General features: G+C 44.2%; 1 protein-coding gene across 8 annotated transcripts in view; it reads left to right on the top strand.

Annotated features, from left to right (window-relative positions):
- TNC (tenascin C) overlaps positions 1-18133 on the top strand; it is a 91597-nt gene that overhangs the window by 37207 nt on the left and 36257 nt on the right. For 7 of the 8 annotated variants that reach the window (XM_074973762.1, XM_074973763.1, XM_074973765.1 and 4 more), the window contains exons 3-10: positions 82-1581; positions 3186-3449; positions 4780-4895; positions 5286-5442; positions 6016-6285; positions 7325-7510; positions 8947-9036; positions 9896-10159. In XM_074973762.1, coding sequence (XP_074829863.1) covers positions 82-1581; positions 3186-3449; positions 4780-4895; positions 5286-5442; positions 6016-6285; positions 7325-7510; positions 8947-9036; positions 9896-10159 — 2847 coding nt within the window. Of the gene's footprint in view, positions 1-81; positions 1582-3185; positions 3450-4779; positions 4896-5285; positions 5443-6015; positions 6286-7324; positions 7511-8946; positions 9037-9895; positions 10160-12864; positions 13225-17577; positions 17998-18133 lie in introns of all 8 variants that reach the window. The other variant, XM_074973769.1, reaches the window with a different exon arrangement.

The raw sequence follows: 18133 nt of genomic DNA, 5'->3' as shown, positions 1-18133 counted from the left end.
GTAACAATCTTGTGTGTCTAACTTCTGTGACGCACACCACAACCCGTTAGGTATAATGAGTTTTCTGATTCATTGATACAGGACAAGTGGACACCACGCCGTATTGCAGTGGACGAGGGAACTACAGCACTGAGCACTGTGGCTGCATTTGTGAACCTGGCTGGAAAGGACCCAACTGCTCAGAACCAGAATGCCCGAACAATTGCAACAACAAAGGCCGCTGTGTCAATGGAAAATGTATCTGTGATGAGGGCTTCACTGGGGAGGACTGCAGCCAGCTCACCTGCCCCAATGACTGCAGTGACCAAGGCAAATGCATCAATGGTGTCTGTCTGTGCTTTGAGGAGTACACCGGTGAGGACTGCAGTGAAGAGCTTTGCCCGGTGGCATGCAGGGAGCATGGAAAGTGTGTGAACGGTCGGTGTGTGTGCGATGAAGGCTTCACCGGTGAGGACTGCAGTGAGCCGCTCTGCCCGAACAACTGCAATAACCGTGGGCGCTGCGTGGAGAAAGAGTGTGTGTGCGACGAAGGCTACACAGGTGAAGACTGCGGCGAGCTTATCTGCCCCAATGACTGCTACGACCGTGGCCGCTGTGTCAACGGGACCTGCTACTGTGAGGAGGGCTTCACCGGGGAGGACTGCGGGGAGCTTACCTGCCCCAACAACTGCAACAACAATGGCCGCTGCAGTAATGGGCTGTGCATCTGCAATGAGGACTTTGTGGGCGACGACTGTAGCGAGCGGCGGTGCCCCAAGGACTGCAACAAGCGGGGGCGCTGCGTCAACGGGAAGTGCGTGTGCAACGAGGGCTTTGCTGGCGCCGCCTGTGGCCAAGTGAAGTGCCCCAAAGATTGTAACAACCGGGGCCGCTGCGTCAATGGGCAGTGTGTGTGCCAGGAGGGCTTCATGGGCGAAGACTGCAGTGAGTTGCGGTGTCCTAGCGACTGTAGTAACCGGGGCCGCTGTGTCAATGGGCAGTGTGAGTGTGACGAGGGCTTCACAGGCGAGCAGTGCAGCCAGCTGAAGTGCCCCAACGACTGTAACAACCGGGGGCGCTGCGTCAACGGGCAGTGTGTGTGTGAAGAGGGCTTCGTGGGCGAGGACTGCGGAGAGCTGAGGTGCCCCAACGACTGTAACAACCGGGGGCGCTGCGTCAACGGGCAGTGTGTGTGTGAAGAGGGCTTCGTGGGCGAGGACTGCGGAGAGCTGAGGTGTCCCAACGACTGTAACGAGCACGGGCCCTGCATCAATGGGCAGTGCGTGTGCGATGAGGGGTACATGGGGGAGGACTGTGCTGAGCTGAGGTGCCCCAATGACTGCAACAACCGGGGGCTCTGCGTCAACGGGCTGTGCCAGTGTGACAGTGGGTTCACTGAGATCGACTGTAGCCAACAGCGGTGTCCCAGTGACTGCAACAACCGGGGGCTCTGCGTCAACGGGCTGTGCCAGTGCGACGAGGGCTTTCAAGGAGTGGACTGCGGTGAGCGATCCTGCCCCAACAACTGCAATGACATGGGCCGCTGCGTTGATGGGCAATGCATCTGTGATGGTGGATACGAAGGGGATGACTGCTCCAATGGTAGGTTTTAGTGTTGGTCTCAGCCAGCCAACCACCCTTAAATTACCCTCTATTTGTCCGTCAGCGAATGGAGATTTAAGGGTATTTTTTAGAAAGCCGGGGTCTTATTCGGATCTTGTTTACGATGGTATAAACCAGGAATGACCCCAGTGAAGTCACTGGGGTTAAGGCAGCATTTGACCAAGGTGACCAGCATTCTTGTTATCTCTACTGTTCTTGGGTCTAATAGTTTGATGACCAAGAGGCTAGCAAGGCTAACACTGTAGCTATGTTTCTCACCTGGTATAAATCTGTACCATTCCCATGGACTTCAGTGGCTATGCAGCGATTTACAAGTAGCTGGCAATATGGCCTCCTGCACTTTTACTTTCCCATGACACGTCTTCTGTTGTATTCTTCTGTACTGGTTGTAGCTAAAATACATCTGCTCAGCCATGGGGAAAGCAAAGAGTCCTAGAACTAGGGAGTCAGCTGGATTTGCTAAGGGAAGTAGGTTTTTAAAGTGTAGAGGGAGCTTTGACTCGAAAATAAGACTTGTGGCCCTCCAGGAATACTGGAGTATAGGCTAAAGACTTCAAAGGTTGACAGCCTGAGTTCTGTATATTTCTGATAGCCAGGTTGCAGATTAAAGATAAGTTTCCTATGTCTGATACCTCTTGTTCATGCTGAACTGGGAAAGTGGGGGTTTGCATCTGCAGCATAGCAACTGTTTCAGGTGTACAGAACAGAGTGCATGCCACGCTGTGGCACCATGCAAGGAGAGACCAAGGAGCTCAGTTGGTTGACTGCTCCTTGGGAGTAAATCAACCTGTGGAATGGGCAGTCTTGGCTCCCATCCCCTCTGACTTGCTGGTCAGCAAAGCTGAGTCAGCACTGGGAGTTTTGTCATTTGCTGTTAGCACAGCCTATGGTCCTTAAGACAACTTGCAGTCACTCCTATAGGAGTTTCAGAGGGGCAGCCGTGTTAGTCTGTATCAGCAAAAACAAAGAGGAGTCCTTGTGGCACCTTAGAGACTAACAAATTTATTTGGACATAAGCTTTCCTGGGCTAAAACCCACCTATTTTCCACTCCATGCATCTGATGAAGTGGGTTTTAACCCACGAAAGCTTATGTCCAAATAAATTTGTTAGTCTCTCAGGTGCCACAAGGCCTCCTCGTTGTTTTTCCAATAGGAGTTGTAACTCTTGGGCTATGAAACCCTGCTGTGTTCCTTTTGCTGTCCCTGTGGTGACATTTCCAATTCTTTATCTCCTCCAGTTTCCTCCCAGCAGAAGAATCCTGAGTCTTAGTTTGATCTCCCACCCATGAAAATCTGGAATAATTCCTCTGAAATTGTTGAAGTAATTCCAGATAGCTGGCCTCACCCAAGCTGACAATAGGATTTGAACCCAGGATCTTCAGCTAAACTCATGGGCCATTAGCACTTGAGATAAGTCACTAAGTGCCCTAACAGGCAGCTCTGGTGGCCTTATAAACCTCTGTGCATCAGCCATTAGAGGGGGGCGTGTAGTACTATGAACAGTGGTTGCATACGGGTGTGACAGCAGAAATTGGCCCACTGTCTTAATGTCTCCATTGATTATTTTTTTCTCCCCCTGGCAGTGTCCTCTCCAAGCGACTTGACAGTGACAGACGTGACAGATCAGACGGTCAATCTGGAATGGAAGAATGAGAATCTAGTCAATGAGTATCTCATCACCTATGTTCCTACCAGTGTTGGTGGCCTAGAACTGCAGTTCAGGGTGCCTGGAAACAAGACATCTGCTACCATCCGTGAACTGGAGCCTGGTGTGGAATACTTTATCCGTGTGTTTGCCATCCTAAAGAACAAGAAGAGTATTCCAATCAGTGCCAGGGTGGCAACCTGTGAGTTTAAAATAAATACAAATCTCTATATTTGACCATCTCTCTGCTCCCTAATATACATTTACTTGTCTCTTTTCTTTTCTTTGGGACTTTTCTTTTTTTATTGTTCTTTCTCTTTTGTATTCCACTTGAAGTCTGGACCAAGCCAGAGTCTCCTCAGTTTTCTTTTCCAATCTCTTCTTGCAAGGGTATGCCTTCAAAACGATAGAATTACAGTACTGGAACTTTCCTGCTCTGCATGAGGCCTTCCATTGAATATCATTGGGTTCCTGTAAACCAAAACTCTGTCTACTGTCATGAGAGGCTACAGTTTAAGGCTTTGGGACTCCACCTGTAAAATCGTTTTCATGCATCCACGTAAAAGCATTTGGCTCAGTACTATTGTAATTGGATTTTCAATGCTTCCAAGTACAAATCACTTTCATTGCACATCTGTCTCACCTTTCTCTACGATATCTCAATGCCTTTCACTACTGTAAGGTTCAGCCTCTTGTAAGGCATGCCATGCCATACCATACTAATCTATACCTGTGGCCCTCTAGCCCTATAATAACACTATTATAAGCTGTTGCTGTAGAATATTATGCTTTATTTTTAAGAGTAATGTGCACCATTGAAGCCAGATTAAATAAGTGCATTCACTCTTAATTATCCTCATGTTTCAGTCTTGCCACCCAAATATGCTCATATATTTCCAATTGGCCCACTTGAGAAAGCAAAGGCATTGTGGGTATATATAATATATTTGATTTATTGCATGCATATGCTAATTACTGTGCTTGGAAAGGTTCTACGGAAGAGAACTATCACCTGTAAGTAGAAGGGGCTAAAATCTGATCTCTGCTTTAACATGTAGTGCTGCAGTGTACCACAGAACTACTAAATTGGCAAGTACATAGCTATGCATGTCTCTTAAAAGGTACCAACATATCTGTGGGTGTGGCGGATATTTTGGGGGGGGTTCTGGAAATCAAGGATGATTAAAAAGCCCTTGTGGCTGGAGAGGTGGGAGGGAGGAGTCAGGATGGTGGATAGATTTTCCTATTGTTTGGGTCCCAAATTAACTCTGGCATCTTTGGGGACAGAAAAAAAGTCATCCATCCGTCTACAGAACCCACCTTTGCTATCTGTCCACCGTGTGTTTGTTCATTGTACTAGTTGCCTATCTCTCTATCTATAGCACCCCTCACAGTACTATGTAAGCATCTTGGAGTATCTCAAAACATCCCCAGTGATTTTCACCATGGTACTCGTTTGTGAATACCTTATTTTCTGATCTGTGGGAACACTAGGATCCATGTAGCTACCCTCTTGCTGTTTCTCCTCATAGATCTGCCTGCTCCTGAAGGTCTGACATTCAAATCCATCAGGGAGACATCTGTGCAGGTGGAGTGGGATCCTCTGAACATTTCATTTGATGGCTGGGAGCTCGTCTTCCGAAATATGGTAAGGAAAAAGCTCATCCCGTGATGCCTCCGTGTACAAGTGCAGAGTGTTTGGCTTCTTTTATCCTGCATTCAAACTAGAGCTGGCCAGAGAATGCCCATTTTATTTCACAATAACTTTTGAGGGTTTAAAATTCATTTTTGTTCCTCATTGGAATGAAAACCAAACTTTTCCAATGTTTCCACAAAATGGAATTGTTCCAAAAGGTCTGTTTTTGGATTCAGTGCTGTCTCCCTGGAAATGATCAGAGAATCCCTCCATGGACCTCGGAAACCTTCCCATCAAAAACTTCATTAAAATCAGTTTGTCTTCAGGAAACTTTAGCGTTTGGATGAATAAAAAAGCAGTTAGTCCAACTTTAATTTTAACCAAGTGCCTTGTGTGTTACAGAAAAAGGAAGATAATGGGGACATAACCAACAGTTTGAAGAGACCAGACACATCATATATGCAGCCAGGTCTGGCACCAGGACAACAGTATAACGTGTCCCTGCATGTAGTGAAAAACAAAACCAGAGGACCTGGGTTGTTTAGAGTGTTTACCACAAGTAAGTACTATTCTGTTATTTGGTGTACTCTGTGGAGATGCTACACTAGAGACAAACCAAGCCACACTTTCAAAAGTTTCTGCTTTTGAAAACACATAGCCGGGAAGAACTGAAGTAGCTGACACAAGGAATGAGTGGGTTACCTGTCTGGGGAGGAAAGGAGATGTTTCTTCCAGCTGGCCGTGGGCCAGCATACACTTTATTCCCATTCAGAGAGTGCAACAAAGTGAAACAGGCTCTGCATCCTTAACCCACCACATGGAAACTATTTGGCACCAGCAGGAGTCCTCGTGCAGCTGAAGAACTTGCTTGGACTGCTGCTTATCCTTGCTGTGCCGGTGCAGGACCGGCTCAGTATACATCCCTTTTCCTTCCTGTGTAACACAGCACTTTCCATCCGCATCGGTAGAACGTTAAGGGCCATAAGGAAGTTGACATGAAGATGAGTTTCAGCTAATAGGAGCCACGTATTTGAACTTTGCTTTGATTCAACTATTAAGGGTCAATGTCCAGACTGTGTTTGATCTCTCTATGATGAGATCAGAAAATTCATGTTTTTCCTTTCCTTAACAGAGCTTGATGGCCCAAGCCAGATTGAGGCAAGAGATGTGACAGACACCACAGCTTTAATCACATGGTTCAAACCTTTGGCTGAAATTGATGACATGGAACTCACCTACGGACCAAAGGATGTTCCAAGGGACAGGACGACCATCGACCTCTTTGAGGATGAAAGCCAGTACTCCATTGGGAATCTGAAGCCTCACACAGAGTATGAGGTGACGCTGATCTCTCGGCGTGGGGACATGGCCAGCGACCCTGTGAAGGAAATCTTTGTCACAGGTAAAGAACTTGTTCAGAGATGGTCATAGCTTCTTGTCTTCTGCTCTACTCCAATCACCATCAACACATCCATGCGAATTAGCTGTAGCATGTTGCTTCACTTCACAGTTGTTATGCCAGCACAGCACTGTACCAGTCATAGAGGTTTATGGAAGTCGAGTAAAATTTTCGAAAGTGACTTAGGAACCTAGCTCCCATTGCTTTTCCAAGAGACTTAGGCTCCTAAGTGCCTGCATCTCTTTTGAAAATTGAAATTAGGTTCCCAGATCCTGTAGGACCTTTAGATACCTTTACCCTGAATCTCCCGTTTCCCCCACCATCACCACCACCAAACAGTGTTCCTCCTACCTTATCTGCCTGCCTGTGTGTTTATTGATCTAAAGTTTTCCTATAACCACCATTACCACAGTGCCTAGTTCTGAACAGATGCATTATTCTGCCTACATCCATTGTAGATTAGAAGAGAACTCTTTTTTTTTCCTTCCTGGGTCCTGGGAATCTCTGCCTGCTTTGGTTTTTAATTCAGTTTCACCTTTGGTTATGCTGGGAATGCTTTGGTAAAAGGTGTGCATTTTAGCATGCAGTCATGGTTTGGATCTGTTAATGGAGCCATATGACAATGCTGGGGAATAAATGGAACAAGGAGAATGAAATCTTCTTTTGCCCCAGGGTGGAGTTGTTTCACCAAAGCAGGATTTGAGTCCGTTATGGGAGTGAATTATGACAGCTCATGGAATTTTTAGATAAAATCCCTATTTCACTCCAAGAGATGAGACTCCTTTAGGCCAGGGTTGGAGTGTATCTTCTGAATACTGAATTCCAGGGCTGGTCAACCATTTCCCATCACACCTTTAATGTGATGGAAAATTGGGTTTTCGATTAAACAAAATGAAAAAATTTCACAGGAAGTGTCTGCTTTCCTTGAAGTGGTAACTTCTGTGGGAAAATTGATCTTATCTTGTAGATGGTACCATATGCCAGGCGTATGAATCATTCTTTCCTTCTGTCCTGAGAGAGAAAACCTTTTTTCCCTCCTCAGACTTGGATGCACCAAAGAACCTGAAGCGCCTGTCTCAGACAGACAACAGTATCACCTTGGAGTGGAAGAACAGCCAAGCCAGCATCGATAACTACAGAATCAAGTTCGCTCCCATCTCAGGTGGAGACCATGCTGAAATAACTGTGCCAAGGAGTAACCAGGCCACGACCAAGGCTACACTCACAGGTAGGATCAAAGTGAGATTGTTGTTAATGTAACTGGCACCAGTAACCATCTGGAGATCTGACCTTCTATCATCACGATGCACTGTGGCAAGGTGTAAAGGCATGTAAGGGGTTACAAATAGAAGCCGGGTACCTGCTTGCCACATGGTTGATCTGGGGCAGGTCTCTAAAAACAAAGAGGAATCTACTGCATGGATAATGCCTTGTCCTCTCCCCTCACAGCTGTTGACTGTTTTGAAATCTTAGGTTAATAAAACTAGCCATGAATAAAGGGATCTTGAATTGAACCAGAGTTTGGGCTTTATTTTATGTCCCCAGCTGGTGCCTCAGCCCACCATAATATTTATATAATCACAACATAATTGCATCAATATTCAATAAGAGCATTGTTTTCATTAGGGTCTCATAAGCTATCTAGAGAGATCTGATCTTCCTTTGCTATGAATGGAACTTTCCCCGACACTAAGAATTATATCTGCACAACAGAGGAACAGGAGACCCACTTAGTGTAAAGGACTGTATCTTCTGAATGGATTACAAAGAATTTACAAAAATGTAGCACTATAAAGAGTCACATTGGAGAGATGAGAAGAGAATTGTGAATATATGAAAGAGACTTTAAAACCACACCAAAATCCATGCAGATTGGGATAATAAGTGTATTTGAATCTTTTATGGTAGAGAAGATATTCAGGATGTAAAAGACTTTGAAGGTGATTTACATACCAGGAGACTCTCATTTTTTACCAACTTGGGTACATTGTGTCTTTGTTCCTGTCAGGAGCCACATTGTCAGCCTGAGGGCCAGATTTTTAAAGGTATTTAAAGATGCGGATAGGCGCCTAGTGGAATTTTCAAATCAATTTTGAAATCACTGGCAGTTGATTTTGGGTAACTTTGAAATCTCTCTAGGTGCCTCTCTGAATCTCCAGGCACCTAAATACCTTTAAAAATCTGACACCAAGGCTCCGGCTCCCCATGCCACTTTTGCACATGCTTGCAGAAGTGAGCATGCACTTTTTTATGCTTGCAGGTTGACCTCTTGCCTGCAAGTTAGGCAGTTGGGATTTTCACATTCAACACGGAAGTCTGCACGCTCGTGCAGGTTACATTTATTTCAGTCATAATCTCTTTGAGGTGGGAATTGTCACTTTTTATGTGTTTGTACAGTGCCTAGCACACAGGGACCCTGATCTTGGTTGAAGTCTCGAGGTAATGCAATGATGATAATAAATCACCAAGTTGACTGTGCATGCAACTGTTTTTTTTTTTCCACATTGGAGGCCCACCAGAGAGTGTCTGAAAATTTGGCTCTTAATGTTCATAGAAAAGGAAAGATCCGGCGCCACTATAGTTTTCTTCTTAAAAACAAAACCAAGAAACCGTTTATCTAGCACCATCCCTAAACAGTGACACATCTCTACGTATTCACCGTAGGTCTGAGGCCTGGAACTGAATATGGCATTGGCGTGACAGCAGTGAAGCAGGACAGAGAAAGCGCTCCCGCTACTATGAATGCTGCAACCGGTGAGATGATCCTTTCTCTTGGCCACCCAGGGGGAAAGAGCAAAGAAAGCTGGAGCTGTTCAAGAGCCCCAGTTAGGGGCCAAGTGTAGATGTCTGGTAAATTGTGCAGTCCTTGTGGTCTCTTCCACTAAAAGTGAATGTTGTTGCTGGAGAAAAGAGAGAAGCCCACAAAATACAGTATAGTCCAGTTCTAAACATATAAAATGTTAATAGTGGGTCCAATTAACCATTGGGACAGCTTAGTGAGGGATGTGGCAAATTCTCCATCCCTGGGAGTCTTTTACCCGGGATTGGAGGTCTTCTTAAAAACTTGCTCTAGTTCAATGGGTCTCAACCTTTTTTGTACCCAGACCTGTTTCCGTACTGGCATCCCCCTTTCCGTTACCGCTGTGGGAAGGGCCATGCGATTGCAACCCCCTGCTACCTGTCTGTGGCACCCACTCTCCCCATGACTGCCCGGCTGAGAACCTGTGCTCTAGTTTCATCACATGGGCTCAATGCTGGAATTACGGCTGAAACTGAATGCCTTTTAAAAAATGAATAAATGAGGGGGTCAGATTCTGCCTCTCCTCCATGCAGCCCTGTTGAAATGAATGTTAGTGAGGGAGATCTGGATTCAGTTTGGTTTGCACATAAACGGAACTTCACCTGCTACTATTTAGACCAAGGAATAGGGTCTGAAAGACATACAAAGGGAAATCAGGCTATCATTATACAGTGAATCTATTAAGGCAGCAAGAGTAATTATGGCTCTTTCTGCAGTTAGCTGAGAGAATACCCACATGACAGTACACAGCTCCTGCCCTGCGGAACAGAAAAAATTCTGATGTATAAACAACCTCTGTGGTTTAATGTGCAGATCTGGATAACCCCAAGGACTTGGAGGTCACTGATAACACTGAAACGACCCTCTCCCTCCGCTGGAGAAGACCACTGGCCAAGTTCGACGTCTACCGCCTCACTTACATTATCCCCTCTGGGAGGAAGAATGAAATTGAGATACCAGCAGATAGCACCTCTTACCTCTTGCGAGGGCTGGAGGCTGGTACAGAATATACCATCACCCTAGTGGCAGAGAAAGGCAGGCACAAGAGCAAACCCACAATGGTGAAGGAGTCTACTGGTAAGTAACAGCATCTGAATGGGTGCACTGTGTCAGATCCTCTTAAAGAGCGTGTGAGATGGTCCAAACAAAATGTCACCGGCTTTCCAAGACGCTGCTGGGGAGCAGCTTTGAACACGTCAGCTGGCTGTAAAAACCTGGTTTCTCTCTGTCTAGTGTGAAAGCCTAACTGAGGTAGCCATGCCTTTTCCTTATCCCTTTGTTTCTCTCCATCTCCTCTGTTGTGTGCTTGCTTATCCCTTAAGGTGACCCACACAATACACTTATTCTCCAGCAGGGAATGTACAACCTCGTTCTTTGCTTTAAATTGGACGATTTTGTGTGTGTCGGTCTAATGGTTTATTTTGTTTCCCTGCACTCTAGCAATCAAAGAAGGGGGAGAAAGATGTTAACAGCACACCCCTTTAACATTCCCCCCCACCACCTTAATTAATTTTCATTGCAGCCTTTCTTGACACTGGAAGCATCAAAACGTGGTTGGAGCCCTCACAATTCCACTTTTGCCTGTCACCATTTTTCTCTTTCAATAGGAGAGGAAAGCTGATGTCCTAATGTTAGTCTCAGTCCCTTGAGTCCATTGGATACCACAACTGCTACACTTCTCAATAAAAGAGAGCCCATTCGTCCACCAGTATTCACCTTGAGCAGTACCCTATTCCTCAAGGAGTTTCTACTGAAGTCAGAGGGACTTTTTGTTGAGTAAGGAACTGTTCAGTGTGTAAATGGGGCCCAGAGACGGGGCTATGTCAGGCTATGGCCTTAGGGTAAAAGATAATCAGCTCCTATATGTTTTCAGGGTGTTTTATGTTTAAATATTGTGGGCTAGCACTCACCTGGTATAAATCAGCAGAGCTACACTGAAAACAGTGAGGTTACAACAGTTGGCACCAGCTGAAGATCTGGGCCTCGGAGTTTCATCTTCTTTCCTTCAATTCCATCTAGAGTACAAACCCATGCAAGAAATCCCAGATCTTACAAATTAGCAGTTGTAGACAAGAGAACATTGCCTGGTATTGCGAAGTCTGAAAATTGAAGTAGGCACCTTATTCTGCTGCCACACAGTCAATCCAATCCAACCCAACTTTATTTTCCATAGTATTTTTCATGCCAGCTGTACCTATAAATGCTATACAGAGTTTGGATAATTCAAGACAGCTGAGAGTTCATATGCTGTAAACATCCACATTAAGTAAATTGTATGATGAATAAATAAGGCCAGTAGCCAAGTGGGAGAAAACACAGCAGGCCCTGACACACAGAACAAAGCCAAAGGTCTCCACTGCAGGGACGAGCAAATCTTTGATCTTTCCAGGGTTGTTTCTCCCCCTTCTCTTTGAAGAATCTTCAGACCCTCACAAGAAATGCACATAGAGGGTGAAAAGGCTTAAACAACATACATCAGAAGGACCCTGATGTGGAGTTTCACAAGCTAGTCATGTCTAGCATCAGAATCAAATCCCCCCAAACCTTATTCTGTATCTTCTTGTGATATCTTAAAAAATGCATGAAAGCAGTGTAATTTTTTAAGCATTTGCTCTGGGCTGTGAATAAACCGAGAGGCTCCTGAAGCACCAGAGATGCAGCAGCACTCGTTGATGTAATCTGTCTCTGGGATCTGTCCCTTGACTGGGGATGGATGCATCCCAAATGCATAAGAATCAGGGGCTGTAAAATAAGATCTTGTGGATATGTGAACTGGGGGCTTGCTGCTTTCATGATTCCGTCCATGTTCCAGCGTGTGTGAGATCCTCCAATCCTCAGGCCAAGCAAAACAAATCTTGTTAGCTCTCACTCTCTGCCTACGGCGAGAGATAGCTTTTGCGCCGTTTCACCACGGGGCAGCGGGGGAGTGCTTGCTCTGAGCAGCAGGGAGCAGAGAGTATCTGATTCAAGTGGAAGGCACCAGGAGCATGAGTAGGACCGAACTAGCTCTTTGTATTCTAGGAAGGATGCAGCGGAGGAACCCGGGGCGCAGCTTGGAAACACTCGTTCATTAAAAGAGAGATTTGTCCTCCTCACTGGAAAAAAACAAACAAAAAAAAGGAAACCAATTCACATGCAGCTTATAGAGTGCAAACTGCTTTAGGGCAGGGAGTATTTGCTTTCAAAGTTCCCTTCTTTTACCCATGTTGTGTATTTTAGTCTTTCTCCTTAATCCTCCCTGACTTCTGTTTGTTCAGTCAGGCCTGCAGAGGTCAGGGAGCCTTTGGTTTGGTTTGCAGGGTTTTTTTGTTTGTATCTGTCAATTATCTCCTGCTGAAATCCTGTAAGATAGGCATTGCTCCTGTTGAGCTGAAGACATTATTTTCTTATGTGTTGTATGTCTGGCTGGTTCTCCCTCATACTTTCTTCAATCTCCCCCTGACAATATAAACAGCATCCACCCCCTTTGCATGCAAGCGCGCACACACAAATTAAAAATCTTTGCAAATTGTGTAGCACGCTGGCAAAGTGTGTGTGTCACAATCTCCTTCAGTGGCCAGCCCATTAGTGGATAACAGTGAACTACTGCTACCAAGTAACGGAATGGATCCTTTAGCTCATGTGGTAGAGGTTTGTGCTTTGGTGCTGAAGGTCCTGGTTTCAAAATCTGCTTAGATGGTAATAAGTATGAAGTGCACAGTTCATTGACTTTTGTTCTTTTGAAAAAAAGGAAGGAATTAAGTATTTCATATTCTACCGTTTGCTTGTTTGTTTCTTTATAGCCACACATAGTCTAGATCTAAAGTGGGAGGCGACTCCTGGCCCAGATGAGTACTCTGGATCTGGGAGCTCAGAGGCTTCTGGGATGGGGGAGGATACGCTGAGGGATGTTGTGGTCTCCAATGTGACAGCGCATGGCTTTAGTCTCTCGTGGAAGGCGGACTCAGGAGCCTACACTAGTTTTGTGGTGGAGTACAAGGAGGTGGCATTGGCAGCTGGGCCCCTTGCAGAAGTCTTCATGCCTGGAGACTCCTTAGGCACAGTGATTGATGGCCTCCAGGCTAACACATCCTATAAAATCAAGGTGTACGGAATGATTGGAGGACAGCGCTCCCATCCTCTTGAAGCTGTGGCTACAACAGGTACATCCTTTCAGTTGTTAACTAAGGGGTCCCTAATCATGGTCCACTTTGTTAGTTGTTCCACCCAGGATCATGGTATATTTGCAGTTTAGAATGACCTGAGAAGCAAAGAGGAATAAGCCATGTATTAGCTGGAAAGGCCTTTTCTCCAGCATATCTTTCCAAATACATTTATGGAGGCAGAGAGTCAATTTGTAGTGTAACCACATAGCCCAGCTTTGAGGAAACTGAGCAGTCAGATTGCATCTTTGTTTCTCCCTGCTCCAGTTCTGGAGCGGTGCCTGAGCAGCATAATGTGGATGCTGGAGAAGGAGGGACAGTAGTATGTTACGCATGGGTGGCATGTGGAAATAAATGAATGGACTTTATAATAGCTGAGTGCCCGCTTAACATTCCTCTGCAACAGTGCACAGATTGTTCAGTGACTACTGGCATGTCTTGGATGAGATGCTTTCTTGTCTATGGAAGTGAGTTACAGGTCAAGAGCTGAATGGGAGCATGGCTTGGAGAAGGCAGCTTCCTACTCTGTTGAATGACTAAAGAAGATTCTTTCTATCTGCTGAGGACCCTTGACAATATTCTCTGTCAGTCCTTCTTTCTCTTATGGCTTCTGCTTGTCTGAAGTTGTGTCCCCGTTTTCCCAAGCTCAAAGTAACATTATCAACAATGAATAGGTGAGTCAGCCTGACAGGAACCTGCAGTGGTTACCACTGAAAAGTAATTTGCCAACAGATGCTACACAGTTACCACATCGGATTCCTGTTTAAAACAGAGGCATAAATGGGTATTGCAGATATCAGTATCTAGTGACTACTGGCAATACAGAATTTTTAATGGTAGCCACTGTGGTATATTAATCCACCACAAGTAAGACCTTAAATCAGATCCTGGCCACCAATTACTTCCCCTTTGTTGTTCTCCAATGGTACAAAGCTAGCGTAACCATCTAGCTGAGACAGAAGAGAGGGATATTTAAATGGAGGGCCCAAAATAAGATGGAGGTTTCATGGTTGACCCTGATGCCGAAATCCTTTCTGGGGAGGGTGAGAGCCCTGAGGCATAGAACTTGGGTTGATGGGAGACCTGGCACTGAATTGACTGTGGCCACCTCTTTCCAATAAATAAAGCAAAAGACAGAAACAAGAAATAGTAGAAAGTAACACTCCCAGCTCTGTACCAAGCACCCAGAGAAATCTGACTTCCAGGCAGGACATTAACGTTCTTCATAGTGAAAGTACTAGTGAGGAATTAAAATGGAATTCCTTTAGAAGGCCCAAGAACATCCATATAGGAAAGAATAGGCTATATGTATAAAAGGGTCACCTCTGTTTGAATTTTTTACACTCAGGATAATAAATATAGGTATTTCACTTTGACAAGGAATTCTCATAGCAATTTATCTGTTGTCCATCCAAATGCCCTTTCATGTGTTTAATTCCTGTGCATTTGCTATTCACTCATCATTCTACTAGGTGACATTCTGTCTGGCTCTCACCCATCCATCCAGAGCTTCTAGTTTGTCTCTCTTTTGTCCAGTTATCTAACTGTTGTTATCTTCACATGTCTCTGCCACACACCCACTTTGTTATTCAACAATCAAACTGTTACTTACATTTTCTGTTGTCCATTCATCTAGTTGTTAACAATCTCTTATACATTGATAGCTATCACTAGCTACATTACCTGGATGTTTTCCATGTATCCAGCTATTTTGCATTTCTGTCTCCGTTCTATGTCTGTACACTAAGCCATTCATTTTTCTATTATGGGTTAGTTTGGAGCTAATCAGGTTTTCTCTCTACTTATCATCCATTCATTTCCCCTTTGTGGGTCTTGTTATTAAACCCTCAAACAGTATCCCTAGCTAGTTTTGCAACAAAATGATTGTAAATAATATGACAGTGTAGCTTTACCTGCATGTCATGGGCCAATTTATGCCCTGCAACTCCAACTGAAGTCAGTGGAATCCCATGGGCAAAACTAAGGGCAGCATTTGGCCCAGTACGTTTAACCTACTGGTAATAGTTAGATCCAGAATTCAATACTAGTTGCAAGGGTGTCCCCTTCATGTGAGTTACTCACTGGAGTTATCACATACTCCACCATCCTTCTTTCTATTAGTAGCAGACTGCATGACAAATTAAGTCCCTGCCTGCAAATAATAGAATAAATAATTAAAATGGAGTCATTTTCTGTAGGGCTGGACAGAAAAAAAGGAAGAAAATTGTGACTTTTTTTCCAAAAATTCCCCTTTTTATTTTGGAATTACAAAAATTTTATATTTGGGCAATTGAAAACCTTTGATCAACTTTGAAGCTTCTCAAAACCAATAGGGGGAGGGCTAGAATTTTGTGGAAATATCACTGAAATCTTTCCCCTTCTTTTCTGAAATTGTGAAATTTTGTCACATTTCTGAAATTCAGAAATGGTCAACTAGCCCTAATGTTCACCCTGTCCCCTCAGTTATGCGTTTATCTCTGCAGCAAGTGCAAAAGGATGTATAAAATCAGTCTGCCTTTTCCGCTCACATCTTTCCATGCTGTGCGTTCTTTTCTGCATGTCTCCACGATCTCCATTTCAATTTGCATAACGGACCCCGTATCTCTATGATAATTTTGCTGTTCCCCCTAATTCTGATGTTCTGTGTATGTATCCAGTGCATGTCTATATAGTTGGATGTACTCTACAATATATGTTAGCTAGTAGCATGCATGTAGAGTGGTCAACATTTAGGCAGCATTTGCCTTCAATTAACACAGGCCTCAGATTCTGCTGTTGCCACCAATACTTAGAAAAGAACGGGTGGCAAGTCTTGGCAAAATGCAGCCAGTGTAACAGCAGTTCACAGACTCATAGGAGGTTAATACTTAGATGTTGCATGCTTTCCTCAATTTTTCTCCCCTAGGAACATATGAACATGAACATAATGACTCTGATAAAGCCAGTTAACAACCATAGGCTAACTCAGTATCCTCACTGGCAAAATGGGAATTAGTATAGTAGTGTTCATGGTAGGTAATGCACTATCATGGTAATAAAGATACTGTCTTTCATTAATACAGTATATAGGTTCTGGTCTCAGACTGGAGTAAATCAGGTGGAACTCTATCTAAGTCAGTAATAGAGTTACACAGATCCATGACCAGTATGAGTGAATGGTTTCCATAGGCTTTCAGATTTCTTGAAGGTCAGCAGAAAAGTACTTTACTTGAGTGGTGGAAATGTATTTTCTAGATATCGCTTTTTCTTTTCTTTTCTTTTCTTTTCTTTTCTTTTCTTTTCTTTTTTTTTTTTTTGCATTTATTTCAAGATGTTTTAATTGTTCTTTCTCTTCTGCAAACATTTTTGTGCTATGCTAGTATTTTGTCAGTTTGGAGACAGATATTGAATCGAGGCTACGTACCCATGCTGATCTGCCTGGTGGTGGAAGGCTGCTCACTGTCTTTTAAATGAATGCCACTGAGGCAAGAAAGCAGGGGAGCCCTTTCAGTGTGGAATGATGTGGCTAGTCCACGAATGAAGAGATAATGCTGCATGGCTAATTGAAGTCTCAGAATAGTTCTCTGCCTGTTGCTCTCCAACTGCGATGGGCGTTCTCTCTTATCTGTGCAATGCTCAGAATCCCAAAGGCTGATTGTGATCTAAGGCATGTTACTCTTGGGTAGCATGGAAACCCATGCACAGAGCAAGTGCTGGCTCATCTCTTTGTCTTGTGGAGCTCTTTAAAGAAAGAAGGCTCACATTTTATTTTTTTTAAGAATGAGGCATGTGTACAGACAGACAACAGCTCCACGTTTGTTTTTCTTCGGGTAGGAAGAAAGTTAGCAATGCTACTGCTATAGCTGAATTCTCAGTCTGTCTTAGATATGTTTGCAGTCCTAGCATGCATTCCATTTCCTGTTTCCATCAGCAGTTTTACCCATCATATTGTGTGGATAGAAGGCATATTTAAGAGATTGAGGGCCAAATTCTTAGCCAGTGTAAATCAGCATAGTTCCATGGAAGTCAATGAAGCTATGCTGATTTACACTGATGGCCCTGTATCTCTACTGAAAACTAGTGTCCTTAAATTGCTAGCCATTGTGATTGATGCTCGAGAGCTACCATTGAGTGTGGCTGGTATGAGACTGACATTATGCTTTGTAATGCTTCCTCTGCTTATGACCTGGATTCAGTCTCCAAACAATCAGCTACCCCATCTGCTTTCTCTGTGTCTAGTGATCTTTAATGCAGACTGCAGAAACTAACCATTCTCAGATGTTAGGCATCATTTGGTTTCTTTGCCTTTTATTTATTTATTTATTTATTTATTTTTAATAAGGAAAACTTAACTTGTGATTTACCTCTGTTTAGCACATCTAGTCACAGCATCTGGAGAATCAGACAGTGAAACAACACTTAATCCTACCAGCCCAGCACCTACTGAGCTAAGTTACTTAACAAACCCAAGCACTGATTCTCACACTCTGCTTTCAGTACCCACTGATTTTTCCACCCTGGAATTCACTGCCCAACTTCATGACCTTAAAATAACGGGCAGGACTTTCAATAGTTTCACAGTATCCTGGGCAGCACAAGATGCGTTATTTGATCAGTTCTTTATCACCCTGAAAAGCCTGCCCAGTTTAAACAGGACCCAGGAAATCTTTGTGCCCGGAAACCTACGAGAAACAGAATTTATCAATCTCACAGCTGGCACACAATACCTGATTAATCTCCGTGGAAGCACTCAAGGTCAGCTCTCTCAGTCACTGGATGCTCTAGCTGCCACAGGTATTTTCTATGGATTTTATTATCCATATGTTCTCATTTCTGCTTTGACATTCTGGGTTTCATCTTGTACTGCAGTTCCATTGCAGAAATGCCAGGCTTCATGAGAGATGGCTTCCTTCTGAAACTATTTTCTGCA

This window comes from Natator depressus, chromosome 16 (genome assembly GCF_965152275.1).
Source record: "Natator depressus isolate rNatDep1 chromosome 16, rNatDep2.hap1, whole genome shotgun sequence".
NCBI lineage: Eukaryota > Metazoa > Chordata > Testudines > Cheloniidae > Natator > Natator depressus.
Note: the sequence above shows the minus strand (reverse complement) of the source record. Positions and strands in the feature narration are given on the sequence as shown.